The sequence below is a fragment of the Vulpes lagopus genome, chromosome 6 (assembly GCF_018345385.1).
Source record: "Vulpes lagopus strain Blue_001 chromosome 6, ASM1834538v1, whole genome shotgun sequence".
NCBI classification, from domain to species: Eukaryota; Metazoa; Chordata; class Mammalia; order Carnivora; family Canidae; genus Vulpes; species Vulpes lagopus.
Window position 1 is genome coordinate 37517060 of NC_054829.1, and position 26375 is coordinate 37543434.

Here is a 26375-nt window from a genome sequence, read left to right on the forward strand (position 1 = left end):
GTGCCAGCTCTTAAAGGGAAGAAAGCTATTCTGCTATTCCTTATAGCTATTGGATGGTCACATTAAATTTAAAGCAGAAATAACAGTTCTGGGGAAACTTTTGGACACTTATTATCTCTAAGGATAGAGTCTTCTGGGCACTTAGGTGGCTCACAGGTTAAGCATCTGCCTTTGGCTCAGGTCATGATCCCAGGGGTCCTGGGATCAAGCCCCTGCAATGGCTCCCTGCTCAACAGGGACTCAGCTTCTCCCTCTCCCTCCCGTTCCCTCTGCTTGTGCTCTTTCTCTGTCAAATAAATAAATAAAATCTAAAAAATAAAATCTAAAAAAAAAAAAAAAAAGGACAGAGTCTTCTTAGAATAAGCAGAGTTTAGCAAATCCCAAGGTTATCCGATCACTGCCCAGGCTGCATAGTTCAAATGCATTAATTTCTCAAGAACAACCCCACTTCTCCCTAAACAGTACTTGCATACTACACTATCGAAAAGCAAGTTTTCACTGGCACTAATTTCTGAAAACTGTGTATGTGAATAAAATTAGATAAAGTATGAAAGTTGTGTCATACTTTCAGAGACATTCACTTTTCCTTACTCCATAATTAGTAGGGCATACATTTTCTTTTTTCATCATAAGAGTATGAAATTATATTTTCATTCCACATATTCAAGAAATGTGGGTACAGAAAAGATGGAAATTAAATGGCTCATAAAAGAACCAAATTTGTCCTCAGCCTGTATAGCTCTGTGTTCTAACTAATGACACCACCAGTAAAAATGAGAAGTGAAAACATTTATGTAATCCTATAGTTTGAAAACTGCTTGACCTTACAGAAGCAGACTAGCAGATGCTAAGGAGCATGTGTTACAGCAACACATTTCTTCCATTCACTTCTAGATATGGTTTGCCATTTTTTAAAGCAAGTTTTAATATATTTTCTCAAGACACATATGGGTTTTCTTTAAATTGTCACTAACTTAACAAAAAAGCTCCTCTGTACTTTTGTATACAAGAACCACCGGGTTTGTAAAATTAAGCATTTTAAAAGAAAGCCACATGTGGCCTTTCCATGGTATATCTACAAAGTTGGACAGAAATCTGAAATGTTGAAAAAATACTTTACTATTTAAGAACAAAAATGTTAACATTTTTAGTTGCAAAATTTAAATTATTAACTTTAAATTTTTTAATTTTTACTTATTTATGATAGTCACAGAGACAGAGAGAGGCAGAGACACAGGCGGAGGGAGAAGCAGGCTCCATGCACCAGGAGCCTGATATGGGATTCGATCCCAGGTCTCCAGGATCGCGCCCTGGGCCAAAGGCAGGCGCCAAACCGCTGCGCCACCCAGGGATCCCCTAAATTATTAACTTTAATCTATCGTTAGAGTTGATGGACGACACAGCTATTTTTTAAAATGTATTTACCTACTGCTAAACACAGTGGACACAGATAATTTAGTTTTGAATTTGGGATATATAATTTGATTATAAGTAGGAACCTTTATGCTTTAACAATGAAAGACTTCTACCGTAATCTTACAGGGGTAGATTTGGGATATATTTTATAACATAAAAATTAAAAAGTAGAGTTACAAAACTAAGAAGTGGAATTTTTTCCTCTTATGTGAAATGCCAAAATTCTTTTTCCCAAATATACGTATTCTAAAGTGAATGTCATAAAAAAATTAACAATTATTTTAGTCGATAAATCTTTACTAGTTTTAGTTTTCTTAAACATAATTGATAATATATAGGGGCACAATTCCTTAAATTTAATATTCCAAAGCCTTCCAAATTTAATTAAACCAGAAAGACTATCTAAATGTTAGCTTCTATCTAATTTGACATAGAGAAGTAAGTTTGCTAAATATTATGTGTATGTGAACCAAGTCACCAGAAGGTCTCTGATCTGTCACTGAAGTAGGAGATTAAAGGAACATCGTTGTTGAATTTTAGCACCTCTCTTTTATATTATAGTTAAAACTATCTGTTCTTTCTTAAGAAAAACTTTCCTTCCAAGAACTTAAAGCAAGGAGGCTTTTCAGTGTCACAAATAGGAATATATTGAATAACTTGCTTTTAAAATGACCTATGTAAAAAAAATAAAAATAAAATAAAATAAAATGACCTATGTAGAGTTTTTCAGTCAATGAGCAAGTTATCAAGATGATACTGATCTAAAAGTTTAAGGTTTGTTTTATTTTTTAATAGCAGAAAACAAGTATAGACTGTACACTTAGTAAAAATGAAAAGCAAGTAACTTTCCCATAAGCAAAAGTCATAATACGGAAAGATTCCAAAAGGAATTGGTATTTCTATTACCTAAATAAACATTCTTAATTTTCATATTTTAACACAACTTTTATTATTACAAAAAATATCAAACTAATAGCTTAATAAAGATTAATATACTTGCAACTTCTGACAGTAGTGGCATACATTTTAGCAATCTCAAACTTGTTCTCTATTACTTTTTAATTTTATAAAAAAATCTCTACAGCAAACTCCCAAATTTAGAGTGAAAAATGTTTAGACTTTTAAATGGCAACTGAGACAATGTTCAAATCTTCACTTTATCTTTCAAATCAGCATGTCTGGCTAGCCATTCAGTTTTGTCATTGTCATCATACTTCTTTTATGTTGCACAAATTAGAAGCATTTTCCCATGTTTGAAACACCATGAGTATAAATAATGGCTTCTGGCTTGAGGTTTTACTAAAATATGTACACAGTCAGCCAAATGCTTTATCTCTACATATTCTCTCTTTAATAGTTTTCTGGATCATCTCAACATATAAACCAAAACAACCCTAGAGATATATTTTTAAAGTTCTGTTCTATCATTTGGGCAGTTAAGATGCTAGTAGTAGTATAAATTGGTATGACGTTTGGAATACAGTTTGAACACTGAAACTTTAAAATATTTATAACATTTTGGGGTGCTTGGGTGGCTTAGTTGGTTAGGCGGCTAATTCTTGATTTTGGCTCAGATCATGATCTCAGGGTTGTGAGATCAAGCCCCTTGTTGATGCTCCACATGGAGTCCGCTTGTTCCTCTCCCTGTCCTTCCCCATCCCACTCACACATGCACACACATACACTCACTCACTCACTCCTCTCTCTCTCTCAAATAAATAATTTAAAAAAATAAAAAATATAGATACTTATAACATTTTCCCCCTAGGAGCTTGCATCTTAGGAAATAAGACTAAAATCAGAAAATATTATATGCAAAGATCATCATGCATAATTTACACTGAAAAAAAAAAAAGCAACATCACAAACTACTTAAATATTCAACAATGGTAGTGGTTAAGTAAATTATAGTAGGTATACCTGATACAGTAATACGCAGCCATTACAAATTATGTTTATGGTAACATGGAAAATGTTAATTTTGAGTGAAAAAATTAGATTCAAATATGATCCATAAAATAAAAAACATAAAAAAAGTAGGATGAACTATAAACTAGTAACAATGATTCTATAGTCTTCTTTCTTTGTCTTCCTTTTTTTTGGGGAGGGGTGCTTTCAAATATTTTACAATGACTAGAATAGGGTGGTGGAACTTTAAAAAACCATACCCCTTGAATAGTTCTATTTCCTCCACCAAATATTGGATAGGGTTGATTTAAGCTGCAACTTTCAATTTCTCTAGTGTTTAGTAATTTAAGTGTCATTTGGCCTTCTAATAAGGAATATTTTTCTGCTCTTTCATATGATCAATGTTTTAATATCTTATTTATAAAGTGAAAATGTTTTGAGAGATCTCAAAATAAGATGTGGTAATGACCAGTCACATTAGTAGCATATTTCTATAGAATAGGAATAACATTAATTATAAAAATTATAAAATTAATTCAGTCTTTTACAGGAAACCATACAAGCAGTACTTGGCACAATTCTCCTTAAATAAATAACTAAAAGCAGTCGTTAGCAATCTATTTTAGGAAATTATTTTTTGATATTAAAGAAATCAATGCAATGTTTTCAAGAGGCAGAAAGGCTGTAAATCTTAACAAGTAAATTGGGGGAAAATTTCTTCTTTAATGTACCATCAAGGCACACTTTAGTGCTATTTTGGCTAGACCAAGAGTTTGGCCTCCTCACGAATCATTTGGAAAGCTGCTTCCCATAAAGTCATGGAATATTTCCAACTAGTTACTCCAGTGTTCTGTCTGCTATGCATTTTTTCCTCAATGAAATAGGACAATTAATAAACTCTGGTTACAGTACAAAGCCCAAGTTTCAGCAGCAGCAATATTATCTTTGGATCTGAATTGAGGGATATGAGTTATTCAAATACAGTTCAACTCTCAGAAAGTTGGCCATTTGGAATGCACCCTTATTGTTCTGAAATTCTGTTCTTTCTTGTGCTTTCCATCATTTTCCTCTCACCTCTTCTCCCTAATAGTGTCATGCAGCTCATTCTCTTATTGAGTGCCCACTATGCAACTGTATGGCTACTTCTGATCTTTCTCAATATGTAATTAAATGTCAGTTTACTCCCTAAGTGCGACATGATTTTAGAGAATTCGATGCAGGAAAAGGAAATAGAATGCTAGAATACCAGAAACATTCTCCTTTCTAGTGGCACAGAGGTTGTGATACTGCATGTGTAGAGAAAGTTCTAGGATCCTAATACCTGCCAACTGCTTGGCTCTGCTGTGAACATTTACATTTACATAGTCTTATTGCTATTTATTAGTTTTCAACTTTTAGACTCAACTTAAAGATAAAACATGAATGACTTACATATGATTACAAAACAGTAAGTAAATATTGTCAATCTTGGCAATATAAAGGTGTAGCAGGGAAATATGGGAAGTATGGGAAATAGAGAGAGTACAGGTGAGAGAAAGGAAAGCAGCACTAATATCAAATAGCGGATAGTCAAAGGATGCCGTCTAAGGTCCATGAAACAAAAATAAAAATATAAGTATTAGAGTTACAAAATAATCAGCCCACCACAGGTAGGTTAAAATGCCCATAGGAATTCCATTTCAGATAGTAAATGCAGCATTTAGATTTTTAAAAAGATTTTATTTTTTTATTCATGAGAGACACAGAGAAAGAGAGAGAGGCAGAGACACAGGCAGAGGGAGAAGCAGGCTCCATGCAGGGAGCCTGATGTGGGACTCGACCCGGGGTCTCCAGGATCACACCCTGGGCTGAAGGCAGCGCTAAGCCGCTGAGCCACTCCGGCTGCCCTAGAATTTTTTTTTAAGAAGAGCATTGCAATGCAGGTGCCTGGGTGGCTCAGTTGGCTAAGCATATAGCTTCGGCTCAGGTCATGATCCCGGGGTCCTGGGATTGAGCCCCACCATTAGCTCCTCAATCAGTGGGGAGCTTGCTTCTTCCTCTGCCTCTGCTCCAGCTCATGCTCATTCTCTCTCTCTCTCTCTAATAAGTAAGTAAGTAAGTAAGTAAGTAAGTAAATAAATAAATAAATAAATAAATAAATAAGAAGGGTGCTGAATTGGACAGTGTTGAGTCGCTCTAAAGGGCTGAAGTAAAAAAACCAAAATGGTTGAGCACAAAAGAGACATTTTACTCATTTATTTCCTCATCATTGCTAACAATTAAAATCCTCATAAAAGGACTATAACCTTACTTTTAGGAAGAGGAAGTTAGGTGGCTGTGTTCTCTTTCTTAGTGGGCTCTAGGGAGGACCAAAATTCCCTTTAGAAGTAATAAGTGGTGAATCCCAGTATCTTCCTTGACTGTTTTTTTCCTTGACTCTTTTCAACCACCTCAGTTGCTTCTCACTGGTTCAGCAAAAATTCCAAATTCCTTAGGTGGCACTAATCTATCTCTTCAACTTCATTTTCCCTTTTGCACTTCATCCACATATAATAGTAAACAATTTTTGGCATCTTAAATAACATAAACAGTACATACCTTTGTATATGAAATATTCTCTCTTGCCTGGTCCCCTAGTCAAATTCCTTTTCAGCTCAGCTCTCAAGGAGTATTTACTGACCCTCAACCTCAGCCCCCAACCCATACAAGGTAAATCACTCTCTCCTATGAGCTATCATTGTTACTAGCCCATATTCAAATAGCCACAACCATCACACTGCCATTATAATTTTTTTACTTATGTATCTGTCTACCCAATTAGACTATGAACTTTTTCAGGGAAAGAAGAGTCTTATTTATCTCTGTATCCCCAATAGATAAAAAGAGTATTGAATAAATGAACCTCCACCCTGGGCTTCGGTTCTGGGACCTGTCCATCTATACAGTTAGCCCTCAAGCAATACAGGGCCTAGGGTACCAACTCCTGTGCAGTCAAAAATCTGCATATAACCTTTAACTCCTCAGATACTTTACTAATAGTTTACTGTTGACCAGAAGCCTTACTGATAACATTAACTAACACATATTCCATGTTATATACATTATGTATGGCTTCTTATAATAAAGGAAACTACAGAAATGAAAATATTAAGAATATCATAAAGACAAAATACATTTGCTGTACTATATTTGCAAAAAAAAAAATCCACATATAAGTGGACTTGCAGAATTCAAATGTGTGTTCAAGAGTCAACTGTTCTTCAAAGTCCATCTATCTAAAACTGAACTCATTTTTAATTTGAGTCAAAGCCTCCTTTTTTAAAAAAAGATTTTATTTATTTGAGAGAAAATGAGTGGAGGAAGAGGCAGAGAAGAAACAGGTTCCCTGCAGAGCAGTTCTGCAGGTCCCTATGCAGAACTCAATTCCAGGACCCTGGGATTATGACCTGAGCTGAAGACAGATACTTAACCAACTGAGCCACCCAGGTGCCCAAATCAATGCCCCAGGCTATGTTCTTATCTCCATTTAATGACACCATCATTTGTCCAGTGGCTCATAACAGAAATCTGGGGGATATCCTTAGACATGTCCTTCTCTATTACTCTCCACATTCAGATATCAGCTCCTTTCAATTCTAACTCCCTTAACCTCTATATTCCCTAATCCATTTCTTTATTTCCTGTGTTAATACTTTGTTTCAATCTTCCAGTATTCGATTCTTTTGTGACAACCAGGCCTCACTGCTGACTTACTCAGGTACTGTAAGTGCAAATTAGAGTCAGACAAAAAAGAGAGGCATTCCTTTCAGGGAAAAAAAAAAGGGTTTCCACAATCTTGAAGGCAAACATGGCCTGGAAAGCTGACTGTGCCATTGTTGGGGCTGGGGGGAAACTACTTCACATGTGCCTGGGTGGCTCAGTCAGTTAAGCACCCAACTCTTGATCTCAGCTGAGGTCTTGATTACAGGGTTGTGAGTTCAAGCCCCACCATGGAGCCTACTTAAAAAAAAAACAACAACAACAACAAAAACAAAAAACAAAAAAAAACAAAACAAAACAAAACAAAAACAAATTCTACTCTAATCTGGAGATGGCTCTTAGATCATCTGCTCAGTTGTCCTGGGAATTCCCTTCACCTCTCTCCTGTGCTAAATTCCCTATTTCTTTGATAGTACATAACTTTGGTAAATGGCACCCTCCATTGCTCATTAAGTAATTGTGCATAGGAAATAATTTTTTGAGTTTTTGCATGTGTCAAAATATTCTATCATCATACTTACATGGTAGTTTTGCTGAGTATAGGACTCTATACTGATATCATTCCTCCCTAAATTTTTTTTTTTAAGATTTTATTCACTTATTCATGAGAGACAGAGAGAGAGAGAGAGAGAGAGAGAGAGAGAGAGAGGCAGGGACACAGGCACAGGAAGAAGTAGGCTCCATGCAGGGAGCCTGATGCGGGACTCGATCCCAGGACCCCAGGATCATGCCTGGGTCGAAGGCAGGCACTAAACCGCTGAGCCACCCAGGGACCCATCCTCTCCCCTAAATTTTGTAGGTATTGTGTTTTATATATAGTCTTCTTATTTGAAGCATTCCAAGGGAAGTCATTTGCTCTTAAAGTTCTTGGTTCATTGGTTGAGAGTTTTGTTTCTCCTCTCTGAAAGCTTTTAGGATATTCTCTGATTTAGGATATTCTTCTGATTTTTCACAATGATGTGTGTTGTTATGAACTATGTTACAATTATTATATTGGATACTAAGAAGAATCCTTTCAATCTGGAAACTAATTTCCTTCAGTTACACAAACTTTCCTGGTATTATTCTGTTGGTAATTTTCTGCCATTACATTTTTCTTTTCTCTCTTTATGGAATTCCAGTTATTTGCATGCTGAACCTCCTGGACTGGTCCTCTATTTTTGTATCTTTTCTCTCTCATTCCAAGCTTCTTGTCTTCCCCTTACACCCCTGGCCTAAAACATGTCCTTAACTCTTTCAACCCAACTACTAAGTTAACTCAAAATTTTAATTTCTAGAATTCTTGTGTTCTCTGTAATAATTTTAATAATTTAGTAATTTCTTGTCTTTGTTTCAAAAATCCAATGTCTTCTTTTAGTTCTCTGAAACTATTAAATACAGTATTTTTAAGTTTTCATTGGGTCTCTGCAGAGCTTGCATTTGGAGTGTGAGGAGAAAAAATGAGTTCACCAAAACTCCAAGATCTTTGGCCTAAGCAACTAGAAGGAAGATGCTATTATCTTCCTACTTAGATGAGAAAAGAGTGGAAGGTATAGATTGGAAGTGCAAAAATGGACAGTTTGGTTATTCTGACATATATTGGTATCCAAGTGGAGATGTCATGGAGGCAGTGGGATATAAGACTGAAAATCAGGGGAGAGATCCGGGCCAAGGGCATAAATTTTAGGGTCACTATGAGCCCTAGTGAATATAAAAGAAATCAGAGGAATAGTCCTGGGGTATTCCAATGTTTAGAAGATAGAAGACGAAGAATTTTGACTCTCCAGAGCATACTTCCAAATCCTCATCTCTATTTAGTCCGTTCTATACATCAGACATACATGCAGATCTTTTTATAAACAGATTCATAAACCACAGGGATTCTAATTCCAAGAATCTGAAGTGCAATTTAGAAATATGTTTTTAAAAGTCCTAAAGGTGATTCTTATGCAAAACTGATCTAGGATCCATAGTTCACAGCTATGACTTATACCAGTACCTTTGGCCATCCAGCCTGCAAATGTGTGCGTGTGCTTTCAAGGGGCTTGAGTGACAGTGCAGAGAGAAAAATACTAGGAAACAATGCAGTAATATTGATCTGAAAGTACAAGTTCATAACGGCATCTCAAATTCAGGAATAATAGCATTAAATAAGTGTCTATAAATTCTGCTAACACGTGACTGTCTTATATGCACACACATAAATGACTAGAGAATAACGGGTAACTAAATTTTTTTCCTCAGTATATTGGACTGTCACAAAGGAGTATTAGATCATAAGTGTGTGTGTATGTGTATTTTTTTTTAAAGCCTACCTCCACAAAGAATTTTACAGTGACTGAAGGAATTCAATCAACAGAAGACAGGTGGATCAATGTATATGAAGAACCATGAAGAAGTTAGTTCATGGACCAAGTCAGCTACAAAAGTAAAGGAAAAAAAGAAAAAAGAGAAAGAAACAGAGGTTTTCAGTTCATATATGCCCTAAAGTTACAAAAAAGAACAAGACAATGTCAGAATTTTAAAGTTAAATATAGATCAACTGAAAGAGAAAAAAAGTATTACTTGGAAATCTTCCTAAATTGAATATTACTTTCAAATTATTGAAATTAATAAAGCATGTTATAACATTTTAATTAATGAAGACATACTTGCCATACAGTTGACTAACATATTACTCTTTCAGAAGAATCCAGAGTAAAATAACCTACTAAGATGTTAAAAACTACAATTAGTTAAAAATAATTTTGTCAGAGAAGCAGAATTTTAAAACATGTCATTAAAATTACAGTCACGTGTTAGCAGAATTTATAGACACTTATTTAATGCTATTATTCCTGAATTTGAGATGCCGTTATGAACTTGTACTTTCAGATCAATATTACTGCATTGTTTCCTAGTATTTTTCTCTCTGCACTGTCACTCAAGCCCCTTGAAAGCACACGCACACATTTGCAGGCTGGATGGCCAAAGGTACTGGTATAAGTCATAGCTGTGAACTATGGATCCTAGATCAGTTTTGCATAAGAATCACCTTTAGGACTTTTAAAAACATATTTCTAAATTGCACTTCAGATTCTTGGAATTAGAATCCCTGTGGTTTATGAATCTGTTTATAAAAAGATCTGCATGTATGTCTGATGCATAGAACAGACTAAATAGAGATGAGGATTTGGAAGTATGCTCTGGAGAGTCAAAATTCTCAAGAAATACCTTTCGATTTTTATCTTTTCTAGCCAAAATAATCCCATTTTTTAAATTTTATGTATCTATTCTGCTTCTTAAAGTCTGAAAACTACCAAAACCTGATAGAGCAAAGTGATTTCACCCATTTAAGAATTAAACTCATGATTCGGGCATCAAAACTAACCTAATCCAAACATAAAAGACACTATCCAGATAAAAAGACCAGTATTGATGGGTCACAGAATATTTGTTAACGCCAAAAGAAAAACTCTATTAAAGCAGTTCTGTAATTCATATACTTTTATTTATTGCAGCTGAAAAGAACTTAATACATGACTGAATTAAATAAAGTTCCAAATGGAAAGATGTATATACATATCTAGTATTTTAATCGCATATAATTCTGTCATTTACCAAAAAAAAAAAAAAAAAGAACCCTGTCTTATTCTAGACTCACATATAAAAATATAAAACTTTGTAACAATTGGATTGTAAACAAATCCAAAGTTTAGTGACCCTGCCTCCTGCAAAGCAGGCAGGAGTAAATCTGAAAAGGTATTCTCTGAGGAAATAATCACCCTAGGAGAAATATGATCAGAATGAACACCTGCCTACTACTTCCCCATAAGGTAAGGTCTGGATTCTTTAAACACCTTTCAGGTGTTTCCCCTAATCTACCCTAATCTAGAAAACTATACTGTGTGCTATAGAGAAAGGCAGATAAGTTTCCTTCTCCCATTCTGTCCTTAAGTATTCCCCTAGGATTGGGTCTATCTATCCCGGCCTTTTGAAATTCTCCGTTTCAACCACCAAACCTGATAATAATGTATGCCTGCTGGAAATTAAATTTGAGACATCCAATCCTGTATGTGGTTATCGTCTTAAGGGGCTGCTTCAACAAATGACTGAGCATAATATTTTTACTCACCTGTCTGAATACACATACTAAGCAGGAGGTGAACTGAGTAAGAAGCCAGGAGAGCAACTATCAACAGCAAGAAACTAAAATATAAAAGAGTATATGGTCAAACCCTCACAAAGGTTTCTTTTTTGAAGTATCTCATTACAAAAACAAATGTTTTTCACATTCAAACGTATACAGGGAGTATTTTCTAGCAATTGGATTATGGTCACTAAAGAAAGTAAGAAAACATATTCTGTATTTACCAAATTTTATTTAAATGAAAATATACTGCTTTTAAATTAAAAAAAAATCAGAAACAAACTTTATTTAGAACAAAGAATTTTCTCCTTCAGCACTCTTGTTTGCTGACCACTGGTTCAGCCATTCAGTGCCCTTGCAATGTTTCCCTTTTACAACTGTTTTTTCCCATTTTATGTCTAAACAGAAGTTTTAGTTGTGAAGTCTCATTGTCTTCTTTTTCCTTCCCTCTATCCCTACTCTTCCAATGACCACCGCCCTATCATATCTTCATCTACAATACTGAATTAAGACTGCATTTCCTAGAGGCACCTCGGAGGCTCAGTTGGTTAAGCATCTGACTCTTGGTTTCAAGCTCTGGTCATGATCTCAGGGTCGTGGAATGGAGTCTAATATCGGGCTCCCCACTCAGCTGAGTCTGCTAGAGATTTCTCTCTCCTGACTCCTAATTCTGGGAAATGAACAAGGGGTAGTGGAAGGGGAGGTGGGTGGGGGGATGGGGTGACTGGGTGACAGGCACTGAGGGGGGCATTTGACAGGATGATCACCGGGTGTTATACTATATGTTGGCAAATCAAACTCAAAAAAAAAAAAAAAAAGATTTCTCTCTCTCTCCCTCTCCCCCAACTCACACTAATTTTTTTTTTTTAAAAAGACTGCATTTCCTAGCATCCATTAAAACCCATACACTTTCACCAAACCAGTTATCACATCTAGTGACACAATCTGAAAAGGTTCAAATAATGTAATAATTAGGGTCCTTTCACCCAAAGTGTGAAAAGAGACAACATGCATAATTTCCTACTTATTCTCAGGAGGATACTGACAGGACAAGCTTCTAAAAAGTTGGTTCTAGTTGAGTGCCCCAAAAGTTGAAGAAATACTTCATGGTCTACTTAATACTTGTTAGTAAGTGGCAAAACTGAGAGGTACACTTATCAGTACACTTGAGGCTTCACAAAATAACAACTTGGTATCACTAATTGGAAAATGTGATGATTCAATAGGAACACATTCAATGGTATACATCTGCATGTAAGGCCCTGGAGTACAAAATGTGATTTTTTCAAAGAGAACACAAAAATATCTTGCCTAAGATGTCAAATACAGTTTTGAAGTTTTAAAATTATGAAAGTTTGTTAAAAAACAAAACAAGCAAAGGGAAAAAGAGAAATCAAGAAACAGACTCTTAACTATAGAGAACAAATTGATGGTGATCAGAGGTGGGTGGGGGAGATGGGTTTAACAGGTGATTGGGGATTAGGAAGGGTACTTGTCCTGATGTGCACTAGGTGATGTATGGAATTGTTGAATTACTGTATCATACACCTGAAACCAATATAACACTGTATATTACCTAACTGGAATTAAAATAAAAACTTTTAAAAAATTATGAGGGGCACCTGACACTCAGTAGAGCATGTAAGGCTTCATCTCAGGCTCATGATTTCAAGCCCCACATTAGTGTGGCTCCTACCTAATTTTTTTTTAAATTATGAGTTTGTGCATATAACCTATTATAAAAGAAAGTCGGGGCAGGGGACGCCTGGGCACAGTTGAGTGTTCCAGTCTTGGTTTCAGCTTGGGTCGTGATCTCAGGGTCATGGGATCGAGCCTCAGGTCAGGCTTCTGGCTCAGCGTAGAGTCTGCTTGAGATTCTCTCTCCCTCTCCCACTTGTGTGTGCTCACTCTCTCACTAAAAATAAATATTTTTTTTTAAAAAAGGCAAGTTGGGTTACTTAAAAATTGGCTTATCAAGAAATTCAATATAAAAGCAGAAAATAAACCTAAATGAGACTCGATGTATTTTAAATTTCCTGGTAAAATAGGTCTGCTTCTACTGATAAACTTGCTAAATGCTAAGATCTAGTTCTAAAGGATTTCAGTTTGGCAACTAACTTGCAAACAAATCATTACAACACATTATAATAATAGAATGAATATACAAAGTACTATGGAAACACAGAAAAGCCAGGAATGTCTTTTGTCTGAGACCAATTGGAATGAGTTGAGTCTAGATGAAAAGGAATAGGCATAGATCATATCTAGACTCAGGGAAACAAGATTACTTAACAGTAGGAGGACAGGAGAAGATGGAGGAAAATGAAAAGATTGTAAGTTTTACACTCATAAAATTGCTATTTATAAGTAATCTGTATGGCTGATAAACTTTAATTCACTTTAGCCAACTTGACACAACAAACAGTCACTTCTTAAGGTTATTTATAAGTGTGGATCAAATTTCCATTTTTAAAAATTAGCCAGTTTTGGATAAACAATACAAATTAGATTGCATCCCTCCCAGCTACAGACTAGGAATGATAGAAAAGTAGTGGGAAAATGCTAAAACCCTAGAAATAATTTATCTAGACATTGTATAGCACGAGCTCTGGAGACTATCTCTGATTTTCAGTGTACTATCAAAATGGGGAAAAAATATATAAGTAATAGTAAAAGACGGAAAACAAAAAAACTCACCTAAATCCAAGGATGCCAGTATGAGCCATAACATAAGCTAAGCCAAGGACGCCACTTCCCATGATGGCATTCATCAAATTAAACACAGAAAAACCAAACGAAACACCTGGGGATTCCTGTCTGTAAAGTTCCTGCAAGCACACAAATTTAATACTGTTGTTAAATGTCTGGATGGTGAAGTTCAAACAAATTTCATCAAGAAATGAATGACAAGTTATGGACAGAGTCTCATGCAAACCACAGGCCCTGCCTGACACACTAGTTTCTCAAGCAGCACTGGTTTCCTTTCTTCCTTTCCACCTCCTACTAGAGTAGTGCCAGGAATCTCATTTCCTAGGAAAATCATTTCCACCAGTACAGAGGCCAGGCCGACTTCAGGAAAAGCCACGACTAACCCTGTGACTGAAAAAAAAAAAAAAAAAAGCAGGTAGTATAGGAATGGGGCGGTACAGAGGGGAGGAGGATGGCCTCAGCTCATGTGATTACTGAAGAACTGAGTCAGCTTGGGGCTGCTGGAGACGATGGCTGCTCCGCACTTACCAGGGCTGCAAAAGTATTCTCTATAATATTTAATTAATTAAGTCGGCTCAAATGCAAAGATGGTCAGGAATACTTTGCAATAATGATGTGATAAATAGAAACAATTCACTTTACCGAAGGTACTCTTGAAAACACCCTGTTCCAAAAAAAAAAAAAAAAAAAAAAAAACCCAGCATTTGGGAGCAAAGTCCTAAAAACTGCTCCAGTGCATGGCCCATTGCACAGGCTCTAGGGTCAGGGAAGGGCCTATGTACTTATCACCAGACTACCCCGCCCCCCTCCTTCACCGCTAAGGATCTCTGAATGAAGATGTTTCTAGCCAGCCAGTGACTAAGTCTAGAAGAGGAAAATCTTGTGACTCTGGCAAAACCTCACAAGACTGGTGGAGAGAACAGGAAGTCCACAAAGACACTCACAAACAGCACTGAGTTACCCTAGCACTAACGCTAGGGCTGCTCATCCGGTCTGGTCCCCCGTCTCCAATCAGTGCTGCGCCTCATGCACCTGTGCCAGCCAGCGCCTTTACTTCAGCTTTTCTTTCTAGACCACGGTACGCCGCTATCACGTTCACGCCCTCATCTGCATCTGGCTGCTGCCTTGGGGCCTCATCCCCCAAAGAATGAGGCTCCAGCTTCTTCCTTCTCCCCGTGCCGTACCTCCCTGTTTTCCCGCTCTTATCTGCCAGGCATTTCAGGGAAGCCCCGAGGTCTTCACCTGGAAACCAGCGGAGGCCACTTACGTTGCTTAGCAACGGACTCAGCTCTTCCGCCTCCGCCTCTTCGGGCTCCTCTGCAGAGACGTACCAGCTCCGCTCGGCGTCGACGATTCCCCATGGCGCCTGCATGCTGCTCGCCGGCCGACGAGCAGGTCCATCTGCGGGATACTACCCCAGGCCTCCAGCCGTTACTCGCATCGGAGGCGGGGCTGTGGGCGCGGCCCTTCCGGGTTCCCGTACCTCACCCGGGCTGCGGGGACAGCAGGAGTGGGCGGGATCTGATGACGCTCACCACTCGGTGGCGGGCGGTGATGATGTCACTAGGGCCCGCCCTTCCACGAGCGACCCGTTTCCGAGGCGTACGGGAGTATGAGGTGAGGGGGTCTAGTCTTGGAGTCCACCGCGGAGCGCTGCCAGGAATTGGGGTGGTAACGTTGGCGAGGCGGCGGTCGCGGTGCCCCTGAACCGAGAGGCCGAGGGTCGGGCCGCAGGGCGCACCCACCAAGGTCTGCTCCCCGCCACGCGCTGCTTGCGCGCGGAACCGTCAGCGCCACTGCCTGGGTGCTGAGCCTGGGCCCGTGCACTGGGTAGGACGGAATGTGTGTAACCTTGTGGGAAACTGAGAGTCCAGTTAAGAAATAACAGTTAAGAAATAACAAGATCACACAGCTAGACCAGATTTTTTAAAAATTTTATTTATTTATTTATTTATGATAGTCACATAGAGAGAGAGAGAGAGAGGCAGAGACATAAGCAGAGGGAGAAGAAGGCTCCATGCACCGGGAGCCCGACGTGGGATTCGATCCAGGGTCTCCAGGATCGCGCCCTGGGCCAAAAGCAGGCGCTAAACCGCTGCGCCACCCAGGGATCCTAGCTAGACCAGATTTGAACCCTGACTGTGAAGTCTGAGAATCGCTTTACAGGGTTCTGGGGCAGGGCCCTTTTCCCTTCCAGTTAGTTCTGTGGTTTTCTAGAAGACAAAGTAACTGATACTGTTAATGGGATGGGCATCTAACAGCAAATCCCAGTCCTCAGAATACTGAAACCCCAAGTCATAGGCAGGGCTTGTGGTAGTAGAGCACTGAAGATAAACAACACAGCAATATATTAGACCACAGGCTCTGAAGTCAGACCTGGTTTTTATTTTTCTTTTTATTTTTTTTTAAAGATTTTATTTATTTATTCATGAGAGACACAGAGAGAGACACAGATTCATGAGACCCACCGGCAGAGGGAGAAGCAGGCTCCATGCAGGGAGCCCGACGTGGGACTCGATTCCGGGTCTCCAGGATCAGGCCCTGGGCCGAAGGCTGCGCTAAACCGCTGAGCCACCCAGGCGACCCCAGACCTGGTTTTTAATCCGTGCTCAGCCGCCTACAGCAGTGAGACTGGGTGAATTAACCTGCTTCTGACCTTTAGTTTACTCGTTTACAAAATAAGGATGTGATACCACACACCTCCCAAAATTGTTAGTATGTGTAAAGCATGTAGCACTCAAAAATATCCTGGCAAATATTGCCATCGGTAAAGTCATAAATAAAATGACTATTTCATTTAGAGATGATCTTTTAACTCCAATTTCAGCCTTCCAATCCCAAATGTATTGTACAGAAAATTGTGGGTGGAGAGGTTCATTGCCCACAGGGAGGAGGCTGATGGATCACTAAGCCCTTGTCCTCCCAGCAGGTGTGTTGAAGATGCAAATTTGTTATTTACTGCTAATAAAAGACAGCTTATCACTGAAAAAAATAGATACTTGTCACACACCACTAGAAGTTTTAATTATTAGCATTTAGCAGTTTATTTACAACTGTAGAATTTAGATTTTTAAGATTTTATTTAGAGAAAGAGTAGGGGAATGGGGGGAGCAGGGGAGAGAATCTCCGGCAGACTGGGGCTGAGCATGAAGTCTGATGCCGGGCTCAGTGTCATGATTCTGAGATCATGACCTGAGCCAAAATCAAGAGCCCCATACTTAACTGACTGAGCTACGCACACACCCCTAGAATTTAGATTTTTATTCTTAACCTATTCTGATCATGTAAGTTTGTAGCTTTATGGTATTTTTTTTTAAAAAAGATTTTATTTATTTGAGAAAGAGCCCGAGGTAGGGGAAGGAGGGGCAGAGGGAGAGGGAGAAGCTGACTCCCTATTCAGCAGGGAGCCCAATATGGGGCTGGATCCCAGGACCTGGAGATCATGACCTAAGTGGAGGGCAGGCGCTTAACTGACTGAGCCACCCAGGTACCCCTTAATGGTATTTTTTTTAAGGCATCCTTTTTTTTTTTTTTTTTTTTTTTTTTAGGATCTTATGGAAGCCATTTGGATTCTCAAGAATACTTTTCAAAGTGGAAAGCTGGAGAATATCTGAATCAGAATCATTGACTCTACTAGTTTGGACATCACAGATACAGAAGCTTAGCAGAGCACCTGGTATTTTCTTGTGGGATCAAAGAAAGAGATTCTCAGTCATGCCTGAAATAGAAACAGACCAGAGAGACTCTACATTGTTTTCACCACCCTCTAATGTTCGAGGAATGACAAAGCTTGATAGAACAGCTTTTAGAAAGACTGTCACCATCCCAGTGCTTAAAGTAAGAAAAGAAATAGTCAATAAATTGATGCGATCCCTTAAAAGAGCAGCACTGCAGCGCCCGGGCATAAAACGTGTGATTGAAGACCCAGAAGATGAAGCAAACAGACTAATTATGCTGGATCCCTATAAAATAATTACCGGTGATTCCTTTGAGAGGGCAGAACTCAGTATTTTAAAGCAGCTTAATGTCAATCCACAGATATCTAAATATAATTTGGAATTAACTTATGAAAACTTTAAGTCAGAAGAAATCTTGAAAGCTGTGCTTCCTGAAGGTCAAGATGTGACTTCAGGATTTAGCAGAGTTGGACATATTGCCCACCTTAACCTTCGAGATCATCAACTACCTTTCAAGCATTTAATTGGTAAGAGTGTGTTAGTAATATCAATGTGCTAGAAAGTAATTAGCAAGTTCTGATTTTAGTTTTTAAAACTATTTTCTTAGATGTCAAATTACAGAAACAGGACTTTATATCATTTCATCATTTTAAGGTGGATCTTGGGCTGTATACTCTCTCTTTCGAGAACCATTTTGGAATATTCTTTCCCAAGTGAAAGCAGGCTCCAAAAATCAGTTTAGGCTTTTATGTACACAATATACAAGCATATAGATTAAACTCGAATCTTTTGCTTTGGCAGAATTCTTTGGCATCCCATCATTTTGGTTGGTACACAGAACTTATTAGACCCTCAAGCCTATGTTGAATTCTAGGTTTAAATTTTAGTGTTTTACCTTCAAAAGTGTGACACTGTTTCCACATGCTTTGATTCAACTGATTGAACCTCTTCTATATGTCAGCACCACACTTTGTTTCTTAGCACCCTTAGCCTTTTAGAAATGATGCTTTTGTACGTTGTACCTCTGTAAGACCAAGTTTGAGCCTGGGTCCTTTATCTTTTGGGATAGGAAAGAAGTAGAAGAGTAATCATGATAGCAGTTGTCCTTTTACAAATATTTGATATCAATGTATTTGCCAGATTAATCTTTTTTAAATTTTTTTTTTTTTTTATGATAGTCACACAGAGAGAGAGAGAGAGGTAGAGACATAGGCAGAGGGAGAAGCAGGCTCCATGCACCGAGAGCCCGACGTGGGATTCGATCCCGGGTCTTCAGGATCACGCCCTGGGCCAAAGGCAGGCACTAAACTGCTGTGCCACCCAGGGATCCCTCTTTTTTTAAATGTAGAGTAATTGTCAGAACTTCTGGGAATTATTTTCACCTTTAAAATGTAGTTCTCTGTATTTTACATGGGTAGAATTTCAGAAATATGCTGTGCTGCATTTCCTTTGTTTTTATTGATGAAATGGGCTGATAATGCACAGTGATAATACAATAAATACCTAAGCAGATCTTTATAATTATGACTGGGTGCAAATGTCAAGGATAAGCTTTGCTATGAATCATTGCTTGTCCTAACTCAAACATGCCTTTTGGCATCCCTGTTTTATAAAGGGGCACTCAGATTAAAAGTGAAACATTTTCATACAGTGGTAATTTTAAAGTCTTTACTATAAACTTTCACAATTGTGGGTTTTTTGTTTTTTTGTTTTTCATTATTTCAAACTACTGTACCTTAAAAATTGGATTCTGGTACCTGAAGCAGAACAGGATGAGAACAGTGATTGGCTAAAGCTTATTGATATTATCATATTCAAAATCAGGTATCGAATTCTCAGAAAGAAACTGGACAAATTCTGGTTATACATCAGCGTGTTTGTATTTTTGAGTACTTTTTACTAACTTACAAATCAAGTTATTTTTATGCAATGAGATGGCATATAGATTCTTACAAATTTTTTAAGTGCTGACCCAAAAAAGTAGACTTTAATTAAAGGGCATCAATATACCATTTCTGGTGTATTTTATTATCTTTGTAGCTTTTTCAGTTCTGGCAAATATTTGACAAAAAAAAAAAAAACGATTTAAATAAATGAACATTCTATTTAGATAAGACTAAAGAATCTGGTTTTTTTGTTGTTGTTGTTGTTGTTTTTTAAGGTTTTATTTATTTATTTGAGAGAGAGCATGAACAGAGGGAGGGGCAGACAGAGAGAGATAAGCAGACTCCCCACTGAGTAGGGAGCCAGATATAGAGGGTTTAGTCCCAGGACTCTGAAATCATGACCTGAGCTGAAGTCAGATGCTTAACTGACTGAGCCAACGAGGTACCCCAAGAATCTATGTTTCTTTTATTTGAAAACTTATTTTGCTGTTATGTATTTCCAATGTGAAGGCGTCTATTTTAAGCACATAGTAAAGCAGACATTTGGTTTGGGGCCATGGGGGACAGACTGGCGATTTCTGAGACCATTTCTTGCCATGGTCCTTACATCTCTTTTTCCTGTTCTTTCCCTTATGGTGTACCTTTTTGTTTATTGTTGTGTATGGGGCCCATTTGAGATTTATTTTTTTTTTTTTTTCATTTGAGATTTAGTTAAAAAAAAAAAACAAAAACATGGAAAAACATTAAGTAGACCTAAACTCCTCAAAAATTTTTCTTTAACAATGTACCTATGTGGGTTTTTTGTGTTTATATTGAGGCTACATTAACTTTGCTAATCTGTTGAATTTTTAGAATTGCATGCTGCAGTACACACGCTAGATGCAATTTTTGTCCATAAACCAAAAGAAAATGATTTATTTCCATTTCATATTTTCAGTTTTATTTGCAACCAATTGGCAGTATAGTTTATGAATTCTCATTTTTCAGGCCAAGTTATGATTGACAAAAATCCAGGAATCACCTCAGCAGTAAATAAAATCAATAATATTGATAATACATACCGAAATTTCCAAATGGAAGTGTTATCTGGAGACGAGAATATGATGACCAAGGTATGTAGTATTTTATTGTCTTCTATGTACAGATTATATCAATGTTTAGAATTTTAGTAGGTGACAAGGATTAAAAATATTTATAATAACCTAGTATTGATGAGAATGTGAGAATGTGAGCATTTATCCTTTTGATGGAAGTGCAAATTTGAGGCAGCCCTGGTGGCTCAGCGGTTTACCGCCACCTTCAGCCCAGGGCGTGATCCTAGAGACCCAGGATGGAGTCCCACGTCAGGCTCCCTGCATGGAGCCTGCTTCTCCCTCTGCCTGTGTCTCTGCCTCTCTCTCTCTCTCTCTCTTTCTCTCTTTCTCTCTGTCTCTGTCTCTCATGAATAAATAAATAATATTTTTTAAAAAAGGAAGTGCAAATTCAATATAAATATTCATTCAGGAAGAGTATATGATAATATATTCCCATTTTGAATAAGTACATTCTTTGACCTAGCATTGCATTTACAGGAAGTTATCTCAAGGATATAATTGGACAAAACTATAATGATGTATATATATAATGGGTTCATCATCATTTTTATGATAAGACAAAGGAATGGAAACAATCTAAATGTTCATCAGAGAATTGAACAAATTCTGGTATATAACATAGTATATAGAACAATATATATAACGTAGCTCCATTTTAACTAAATATCTATGTAAATACACACGTGTATTAGAATGTTAAGTGGGCATATTTTTATTTGACGTACTTACTAGTGACCTTTGTGTTCTTATCTTTATACTTTTCTAATGAGCACATACTTCTTTTATAAGAAAAATCTATTTCAAAGAAAAAATACTTTTAATATGTAGGAATAGATTCCTGTTACCCCCAAAATCTCATCCTCTACCCCTCCAAATCCTCTGAAGTATTGGAGGATATATAAGCTTTTTTTAAAGCCAAAAGTCTTAGATGATTATGTGTTAAAATTATGTGAAATTTTGTACCCAAGCTAGGAAATAGGTTAAACTCCATAACTTGACAAAAATTTTTTAAATAGTCGACTTTTAACATGTTAGATATGTCTTTTTAAGTTTTTATTCTAGGTAGTTAACATATAGGGTAATATTGGTTTCAGGAGTAGAATTGAATGATTCATCACCCAGTGCTCATTATATCAGGTACCCTCCTTAATACCCATCAGCCATTTAGCTCATCCCCTGTCCCCCTCTTCTCCAGCAACTCTTAGTTTGTTCCCTATAGTTGAGTCTCTTATGGTTTGTCTCCCTCTCTCTTTTCCTCCCTCCCCCTATGTTCATCTGTTTCTTACATTCCATGTATGAGTGAAATCATATGGCATTTGTCTTTCTCTGACTTCTTTTAAATGGGACTTCATAAAACTCGGAGTTTATGCAAAATAATCATTTTTTAAGATTCTGGGCTACATGGACTTAGATGAATATTAGGTATAATATTATTTCTCCATAATTTAATAGTGATAGAATATTAAGATACCATTTACTAAACACTTATTAGGCCTGAGCTAATGTTTTAATATAACAAACCCTAAGAAGCCCACAAAATAATGGTTGTTGTTTTTAATATTCTTTTTATGCAGATGAAGTAACAAGGAATGACTGAGCAGGGTGTTTGGAGCCAGGCTCCTGACTCCAGAGTCCATGCAGTGGTCTTTCCCTGTATAACCTCCATGGCCTACTGCTTGTGTATAATGTATGAGGTTTGGTATGGCAATAAGATTTGAATGTGAATCCTTTGCTGGTCTCAGTTCTTACCTCAGCATACCCTGATTGACTACTGCATATTCTTCATTTGGTACTGCCCTGTAGCGTAGCAGGTGGCATCATTCTCAGAGGTATCAAAGTTCTGAGAAACTTTTGTGATTTTTAAAATGGCTTCTGACTTAAGTCAACTACAGTTTGTTCTTAGGATATACTTTAGCCTTTACATTTATACCATGAAATACATGTAAAAACTCAGTATAATTTCTTTACTCCAAACAGAATCACAAATTTAAGTTAGACTTTAGGAGCTCAGGCAACGTCTAAGTACTGTGTATATTGTGAGTAAAAAGGATTCCTGAAAGTGAATTGGGCTGAAAGTAATGCTGACTGGGTGAGTGTGTGCAGTGTGATGTTTCAAATTATAGGTTTATTTCTCTCTCCAACAGGTGACAAAATAGAGTATGATTAAGCCAGGTAGTTGGCCTATCTGAAAAATTCCTCATGTGATTTGGGAACGACTTTATGACCCATTAGAATGAAATGGAGAACCATTTGGCTTTAAAGAGATGACTCTCGGGATCCCTGGGTGGCGCAGCGGTTTGGCGCCTGCCTTTGGCCCAGGGCGCGATCCTGGAGACCCGGGATCGAATCCCACATCGGGCTCCCGGTGCATGGAGCCTGCTTCTCCCTCTGCCTGTGTCTCTGCCTCTCTCTCTCTCTCTCTCTGTGACTATCATAAATTAAAAAAAAAAAAAAAAAAATTAAAAGACTAAAATTTAAAAAAAATAAAAAATAAAAAAAAATAAAGAGATGACTCTCATGTCAAAATCTAATGTGGGTTGTTAACTGGCTGAGGATAGCATAAACAATTCTAATTAAAATGCTCTGTTATTTGCTCTTAAATGTAAATGTGTGTGTGTGGATGTACCCATCCAGTATTCATGCCTAAAATTTAAGACTAAGCAGGTTAATTAAAGTATAATAACTTTTTCAGGTTCGAGAAAACAGCTACACCTATGAATTTGATTTTTCAAAAGTCTATTGGAATCCTCGTCTCTCTACAGAACACAGTCGTATCACAGAACTTCTCAAACCTGGGGATGTACTATTTGATGTTTTTGCTGGGGTTGGGCCTTTTGCCATTCCAGTAGCAAAGAAAAACTGCACTGTATTTGCTAATGACCTTAATCCTGAATCTCATAAATGGCTATTGCACAATTGTAAATTAAATAAAGTGGACCAAAAGGTGAAAGTCTTTAACTTGGATGGGAAAGACTTCCTTCAAGGACCAGTCAGAAAAGAGTTAATGGAACAGCTGGGACCACTGTCAAAAGAAAGAAAACACTCTGTGCACATTGTCATGAACTTGCCAGCAAAGGCTATCGAGTTTCTCAATGTTTTCAAATCACTTTTAGATGGGCCACCATGCAACACTGAGCTCCTTCCCATTGTGCACTGTTACAGCTTTTCCAAAGATCCTAATCCTGCTGAGGATGTTCAACAGCGAGCCGGGGCTGTATTAGGCATTTCCTTAGAGGCATGCAGTTCAGTTCACCCAGTAAGAAATGTAGCCCCTAACAAGGAAATGTTATGTATCACCTTCCGGATTCCTGCTACTATACTCTATAAGAACCAGACCCTAAATCTAGGTGAGCAATTTCTGGGAAATTAAATGTAACCTATATTAGCTTTCATGTAGCTTTCTGGGCTACATATATATTTTATTAAAATTTGGAAATATGTTAAACTAATTCTAGGTAGATATTTCAATTCAGGATTCCTTGCCACTCATAATCTATATTAGCTTTCATGTAGCTTTCTTGGGCTACATATATATTTTTATTTATTAAATTTGTAAATAGGTTAAGCTAATTCTAGTTTTATATTTCAATTCAGGATTCCTTGCCACTCAATAGTGACTGGTTTCTCCCAATTTTGTAGATTTTTAGCATGGCATACACACTGTTCAATATAGTAGAAGGCTCTTTCATTAAATAATAAATCCACAGGAATGTTACTATTTCATGTATGAATATTAAAAATCTTTAAAATGCCTGTATTATTTGTTTTTTAAAAGTATTTTCCAGTGTTAAGTATCTTACCTAATATAGGTTTTCTGGATTTGTTACAGAGAATCATGACGATCCACCTCTTAAACGCCAGAAGACAGATAAATAAAGTCTTTTCAGAAGAAAAAACTCAAATTGCTTCAGTCACTTAATTGGAAACGTTTTCTCCATCTCCCCATTAGACCTTTATGTAATGAAATATAATTTGTATGATGTCATAAAACTTTAGCAGTTACTTTAGTATTGAACACTTCTATTTTACCCTTGCTGCCTTGTAAGTTGATTATCAAATTAAAATTTAAATGAAATAAGTTCTCCTAAGTATATTTTATCTAAGTTATAATCATATCTGATTATTTATTAGGTAAATATATTTAAATATTGACTGTCTCCTAGGAAAATAGTTTTTGAAGGTGGGATAATTGCATGCTAAGAAAGCACTAATAATCATTTTGCAGTTCTCCTCAGTTGAAGAGTATGCCCAAATTTTATAGAAATACCCCTAGGGATCCCTGGGTGGTGCAGCGGTTTAGCGCCTGCCTTTGGCCCAGGGCGCAATCCTGGAGACCCGGGATCGAATCCCACATCGGGCTCCCGGTGCATGGAGCCTGCTTCTCCCTCTGCCTGTGTCTCTGCCTCCCTCTCTCTCTCTCTGTGACTATCGTAAATAAATACATTTAAAAAAAATACCCCTAAACTATTACTGTATATGTCATTAAAAAAAGATTGTTTCGATCGGGGATGGCAAACTATACCTGGCAGGCCAAATCTAGCCTACCACCTGTTTTTGTATGGCAAATGACCTGAGAATGGTTCTTATACTAAGGAATGAAAAGATTTAAAATATCTTGTGAGAATTGCATGAAATTTGAACTTCAGTCCAAAAATAGCTTTCTTGGAACACACCATGCTCCTTTATTTACATCATGCCTGTGGCTGCCTTCATGGCAGAGTTGAGAAGTTACAAGAAAGATAGGAAGTGATTCTCAACAGCTCATACTGCTGCTCGGCATAGTCCAAATCACAGTGATGTGGTTGTAACTCAACAGCATTGAGTGCCATGTAAATCACCAAGCTATATTATTATTACAAGTGTATAATCATTTCAAAACAAAAATGGACTTCTAATGTGCTTTTAAGGCACCGTGTTGTGTGAATTATTTTGATATTAGGTAAACCAAGCATCTATACCTGAGCTAAAATACAATACACGTTGACATTACCAATAGAGACACTCATAGTATTTCCCTCACAGGCAAGCAAGCGACTGTCTGACTAGAAATTTAATATGGAAGTATATCAGCAGGATTTCTTCACAAAATTAAAAAATGAAAATAAGGGTGCAACTGAAGTAAGTCTAAGTGACTCTTGTAAGCCAAGCAAAGGGAGCCATTTACTGATGATGAATTAATTGTATTTGAATGCACCAGCCAAAGAAATATGTTCAAAGAAAGTAAAATTGTTTAGTAGGACTATTGGCCTTTGGGTAAGAACAGTTGCTCAAAGAGTTTAGGACTTTGTGAGCAAAATCAAGTCAATTAAAAATAAGTGAGTTAGACTCTTGATGAATTGACAGATGTTATTAATACTGCTTAGGTCTTGTTTATTTGAGACATCACTCTTGAACTCTTGAATTTGAAGTTCCTGAAGCTTCTATGAATATTCTGCCTGGAACAATTATAGGTGAGTATTTTTAAAAGAAGTTGAGGAAACACCAATTCTGTACTACAGCCTGAAGTGGAATCAGCTATGGTATGTTACAACTCAGTGGTGGTAGATATGTAGAGGGGTACCTGGGCTGAGCACTGGCCTTTGGCTCAGGTCCTGATCCCAGCGTCCTGGGATCAAGTCCTGGGTTGGGCTCCCTTCAGGAAGACAGAGAGAAAGAGGCAGAGAGGCAGGCAGAGGGTGAAGCAGCCTCCCTGATGCAGGACTCCATCCTGGGCCCTGGGATCATGCCCGGAGCCAAAGGCAGATACACAACCATTGAGCCACCCAGGCATCCCTGTTCTACATTTCTAATGCTATTAAAAATTAAAACAAGAAACAATCTTTCCATTCTCAAATTAGCA

General features: G+C 37.5%; 2 protein-coding genes across 9 annotated transcripts in view; one reads left to right on the top strand and one right to left on the bottom strand.

Annotated features, from left to right (window-relative positions):
* SLC38A6 (solute carrier family 38 member 6) overlaps nucleotides 1-15370 on the bottom strand; it is a 68960-nt gene extending 53590 nt beyond the window's left edge. Inside the window, exons 1-3 of one of the 8 annotated variants that reach the window (XM_041758794.1) lie at nucleotides 15147-15370; nucleotides 13868-13998; nucleotides 11156-11229 (exon numbers count right to left, since the gene is read on the bottom strand). In XM_041758794.1, the coding sequence (XP_041614728.1) occupies nucleotides 11156-11229; nucleotides 13868-13998; nucleotides 15147-15251 (310 nt within the window). In that variant the 5' untranslated portion in view covers nucleotides 15252-15370. Of the gene's footprint in view, nucleotides 1-11155; nucleotides 11230-13867; nucleotides 13999-14823; nucleotides 15043-15063 lie in introns of those variants that run through there. The other 7 variants (XM_041758791.1, XM_041758792.1, XM_041758798.1 and 4 more) reach the window with 7 other exon arrangements.
* Nucleotides 15371-15400: 30 nt separating this feature from the next.
* Nucleotides 15401-24611, top strand: TRMT5 (tRNA methyltransferase 5). Its single transcript, XM_041758790.1, is given in 6 exon segments — nucleotides 15401-15496; nucleotides 17428-18083; nucleotides 20430-20554; nucleotides 23229-23883; nucleotides 24366-24403; nucleotides 24405-24611. Coding segments are annotated over 6 exon segments (1530 nt in total). The 5' UTR covers nucleotides 15401-15491; the 3' UTR covers nucleotides 24456-24611.
* Nucleotides 24612-26375: the final 1764 nt, after the last annotated feature.